Source organism: Lactuca serriola, chromosome 6 (genome assembly GCF_051521515.1).
Source record: "Lactuca serriola cultivar US96UC23 chromosome 6, Lser_US96UC23_V15, whole genome shotgun sequence".
Classification (NCBI taxonomy): domain Eukaryota; kingdom Viridiplantae; phylum Streptophyta; class Magnoliopsida; order Asterales; family Asteraceae; genus Lactuca; species Lactuca serriola.
In genome coordinates, this window is record NC_136413.1 from 147,344,927 (window position 1) to 147,350,052 (window position 5,126).

Below are 5,126 nucleotides of genomic sequence, written 5' to 3' on the forward strand. Positions count from 1 at the left end.
GTTGCGCAACCTTATCACAAACGAGGTTACTCGTGGTATCCTTAATGCTACCCTGGTGATTTTCTGTATCGTCAAGGAGGTCATCATGGAGATCATGGATGAAATGCTCAGGTCCTTTCGAGTCGAGATTGCTGCAGGCCAGATTGGGGCCCGAGCTCCCTTGTTTAGGGAGTTCAAGGTGTGTGGAGCGCATGAGTCCTTCAGGGTACGGGATCCCATCACTAGCCGATGCTGGGTGGCAGACATGGAGAATTCCCATCACATGAGTTCTTGCCCTGATGTGGCCAAGTTGGGGTTCACATCTTGTATGATGAGGGATCGCGCACGAGACTTGTGGGAGGAGGTGACCCATGAGGTGGGATCAGCCGGGGTGGTTGAGATGACTTTGGAGGAGTTTGTGAGGAGGTTTGATCGGGAGTTTGCACCACCCATTGAGGTGCAGCGTTTGGTGAGAGAGTTCCATGATTTACAACAGACTACCGAAGAACGCATCCGAGATCCAAAGTTTCTTGGGTCTTGTAGGGTACTATCAGAAATTTATTCAGGATTTGTCCATGATCGCCGTACCTTTGACCCAATTGAACAAAAAAAGCATGACCTTTCGATGGGGTCCAGATCAGCAGTCAGCATTCGAGACCTTGAGGCAAAGATTATGTGAGGCCCCAATTTTAGCACTACCTGATGGATTGGATGACTTTGTAGTGTATTGTGACGCTTCTATTTTGGGATTAGGAGCAGTTCTGATGCAGAGGGGCATGTGATTGCTTATGCTTCGAGGCAGTTGAAGCCTCATGAGGCGAATTACCCCACTCATGACCTAGAATTGGGGGCGGTGGTGTTTGTCCTCAAGATTTGGAGACATTGCTTGTATGGGGTCCGATACATCATTTTCACTGATCATAAGAGTCTGAAGTATTTGATGGATAAACAAAATTTGAACATGCGACAGAGGAGATGGCTCAATGTAGTAAAATATTTATGATTGCGAAATTTTGTACCATCTTGGGAAGGCCAATGTGGTGACTAATGCCTTGAGTCGTAAGGCGGCGAGTGCTCCGATCCGAGATGTTTTCTTGAGGATGATGATGATTTCACCTCTTTTGGATATGATCAAGGAGGATCACGTTGAAGGAATAAAGAAGGAGAACTGGAAGGTGGAGTAGATTCGGGGACAAATTCCACTTTTTGTTCGAGACGGTCGGGGTCTATTGACCTAATGTGGCAGAGTTTGGGTACCCACTTTCGAGGGTGTGAGGCAAAAGATCTTGGAGTAGGCGCATAAATCCAAGTTTTCTATCCATACGTGGTCCACGAAGATGTATCGAGACATGAGATTGAGTTATTGGTGGCCCTCCATGAAGCGGAAGATTGCATGGTTTCTTGAGCGGTGTTTGAACTGCAGGAAGGTCAAAGCCGAGCATCAGAGGCCCCACAGAAAGATGACGCCGCTACCTATTCCCATGTGGAAATGGGAAGAGATTTCTATGGATTTTATCACGAAGTTACCTAGGACGGCACGGGGTGTGGATTCCATCTGGACCAAGAGTGCAAATTTTATTCCGATATCTGAGAGTATCTCCGCTAAGAAGTTAGCAGATATTTATGTGTGGGAAGTTGTGGTTAGACACGGGGTGCCAGTGTTTGTAGTTTCGGACCGTGATGTTCGTTTCACCTCCAGGTTTTGGAGGAAGTTCCATGAGGAGTTGGGAACTCATTTGCATTTTAGCACTGCTTATCACCCCAAACTGATGGTCAGAGTGAGCGGACGATTCAGACGCTCACGGATATGCTTCGTGCATGTGTGTTGGATTTTGGAGGGAGTTGGTATAATTACCTTCCACTAGCAGAGTTCTCATACAACAATAGTTATCATGCTAGTATTGACCCACCCCCGTTTGAGGCGATTTATGTCAGAGATGTAGGAATCCAGTTTGTTTGGGGGGGGGGGGGGGAGGTCGGACATTGAGTTGTGGGGAGTACCGTAAGACGACCGAATTGATTCAGCAGGTTCGCGACTAACTTCAGACATCGCAGAGCAAGCAAAAGAACTATGCGGATAGGCGCAGATCGGACCTAGAATTTCAGGTTGGGGATATTGTCATCCTGGAAGGGTGTTATCCGGTTCAGGAGGCGGGGCAAATTGGGCCCAGGTATATTGGCCTGTTTCGGATTATCGCTCGTGTGGGAAAGGTTGCGTATCAGTTGGACTTGCCTGAGGAGCTTGGGCAAATCCACAGTACATTTCATGTTTCGCAGTTTCAGAAGTGTGTGGCTGATGAGTCAATGGTTGTATTGCTTGACGATATTCAAATTGATGAGAGCTTGAATTATGTGGAAAAGACCATTGCGATTCAGGACAGAGAAACAAAAGCCCTACGGAACAAGGAAGTGAAGTTAGTAAAGGTGCAATGGCAGAACCAAAGAGGCTTCGAATGGACCTGGGAGCCGGAGGATGAGATGATGAAGCATTATTTGGACCTTTTTGCATCAGCAGACTTCGAGGACGAAGTCTAGTTCAAGTGGGGGAGATTTGCAATGCTTGGTCCATATATTATTCATTTCTCAATATTTGAAGTATTTGGGCTGGAACTTGATGAGTTTGGGAGCTCCAACTCGTCGTGTAGGAATCTTTTTGGCCGTGGAGTTTAAGGATCCAACTCGACGAGTTGATGGCCAAAGATGAAACCCTAATTTTAGGGTGTTGCACCCTATATAAAGGACTTAAACCCTTTTGTATGGCCTCCTTATCAGCCTCCCTGTCCAGAAAACCCTAGATTTGTGTTTAATCTTACAAACTTGTCTGTGATGAGCTTAGAGAGTGGTTTTGGTGATTCTTGAAAGGATCTTGGAAGAGGGAAGCATATAGCTTGGAGGAAGGACCTTAGATCTAAAAAATCTTTTTCAAATGCAACTTTTTTGAGGTATAAAGTCATCACCTTGTCATGTATTCATCCAGATCTCCTTATTTGAAGTTTAAGCATGATTTTGGGGTTTCCGTTGAGTTGTCCAACAAGATGTGGATTCCAGGGGTTGTTAAGCTAGATCTGACCCTTCATGATATCTCTTGGCTTAAATTTGCAAACTTTATTGGTCCCTATGTCCTATTTATGCAATAAGACCCTTATTAAGTCATTAATGAGCCTTAGAGTGTGTTCTAGCATGCATGGACGTAAATTTGGAGACTTTACATGTTTTGCTAACCTTGGGACATTAGATCAGTGTTTTGGGACATTGATATGGGAGTTTTAGGGCTTAATGAGTCAAGACCCTATTTGAAGAACCTAGGGTTTGAGTTTGACATCTTTTGGGTGGTTCTTGAGGGTAAAGCTGGAAACTTTACCCTTTTTGATATCATTTTGGAAGACATCTGAGGTTTGGGGCCCTTGGACCCGTTGGAAACAACTTAATGCATTAAGTGGTTGGATTCATGAACAACTCGACGAGTCGATGGGATTTTTGCGATCTGATCAGACAATAGGGAAACTCGATGAGTTAAAGAGACAACTTGGCGAGTTGGGTCAGCTCAGGACGTTGACTTTGACCTTTGACCTTGGTTTTTGACAAAGTTTGACCTTTATGGGTTTTGGGGCATGTTGAGTTGCAATTAAGGAAATTGTTTATGTTTTTAGGGTTGTGTAGAGCGGATATTGGAATCTCGACCTAGTCAGCTTCCGTGCAAGTATTGACGTGAGTCTTCTCACCTCCCTCATGGGTCAAAGGCACCAAGGCCGACCCATTAATTGATATGATATGTTTGTAATTAATGGGAAATGGTATGTTATTTGATTTATGTATGGGTTTATGTGAAGACCATGGGGAGAGCTAGGACACTTGTTAAGACCATGGGGGGAGTCCATGACATGAGGATATAAGACCATGGGGGTAGCCCATGACATTCCATTGAAGACCATGGAGGGAGTCCATGACAATTTGTATGTAAATGTATGAACATGACATTATATGATTTGTGTGATTGGGAAACTCACTAAGCTTGTGCTTACAGTTTATTTTTATGTTTCAGGTACTTCTATTGATAAGGGCAAGGACTCGACTTGATGACGAGGCATGCATTCTCCAGTGTTTTCACATTTAGCTCTTTGTACTTTGAATTTTCAAAATAACATGGATATGTATTGATATTTTTATATTTACTATGGTTGATGTTATGAAAATAAAAGTGTAAATTTTTTTAATGAAAATTTGGTTGTTACACGATTGAAGGAGAATAATGATCGATGGAGAACTTTGTGCCCTAATCAAGTTTAAGGACCAAATGAGACTTCAAGCTAACATTTAACACCGGGGGGGGGGGGGGGGACAAATTAGGGCCTACATGCCACCTCATTCACCACGTAAGATAAAAAGTACATATAAGATCGATAACACCTTTGAAACCGGCTAAAAGCGGTCATAAGGGGAACATTAACACGATTCAACAACTTAAAAGGTTAATAAAGCACGAAATAAAGTTCTATGACCAAATGTAACTAAAGCCAAAAGTACCTTACCCTCTCAAGTCATTATCCCTTAGATCTTTTGTCCCTGAAGTTTCTAGCTTGTTCCATATTCTACCCCAATTTTCTATTTTCTCTTTACTTATGTTATACTTTTTGAAATCCACATTTACTCGGTTTCCTACTTTGCATTTATTCTGGTTTTGTTTAATTCCTTCTTATTTCAGTTTTACTTTTGTGCCATTTAACCCCTTGGAATTAATTTAAATATCAAATAAACTCTTATAATATTTTATTTTATCCTAATAGTTGAGAAATTTTAATTATTTATAATTATATTAACATTTAATAATACATTCCATCCAATTTAGGGTAGTTACAATTCTTTTCCATTTAGAATGATTCCATCCTTGAAATCTCTACGTTTTCAGTTAGATAAGGATATAACCCTCCTATATTATTTTAAACATCCATAAGATATGTATAAATAATAGTTAAGATTACATATTAAAGTAATAGTTTCTTATAATATCAAGTCATATATACCCATACTTTCTACAATTTCATTCCTAGAATTATTTTTTTTAATTTATGTTTTATATAAAAATATATTTAAATAATTACATTATATAACACATAGTATCTAGTTTAGATGGGTGGAGATTTTTATTC

The 5,126-nt window shown here is 41.4% G+C and overlaps 1 protein-coding gene across 1 annotated transcript; it reads left to right on the top strand.

Moving 5' to 3' along the window:
* Positions 1-244: 244 nt before the first annotated feature.
* Positions 245-2,514, top strand: LOC145060246 (uncharacterized). The gene is made up of 2 exons (XM_079007949.1): positions 245-448; positions 2,128-2,514. The coding sequence occupies exons 1-2, from the start codon at positions 245-247 to the stop codon at positions 2,512-2,514; spliced, it is 591 nt and encodes a 196-aa protein (XP_078864075.1).
* The last annotated feature ends 2,612 nt before the right edge of the window (positions 2,515-5,126 follow it).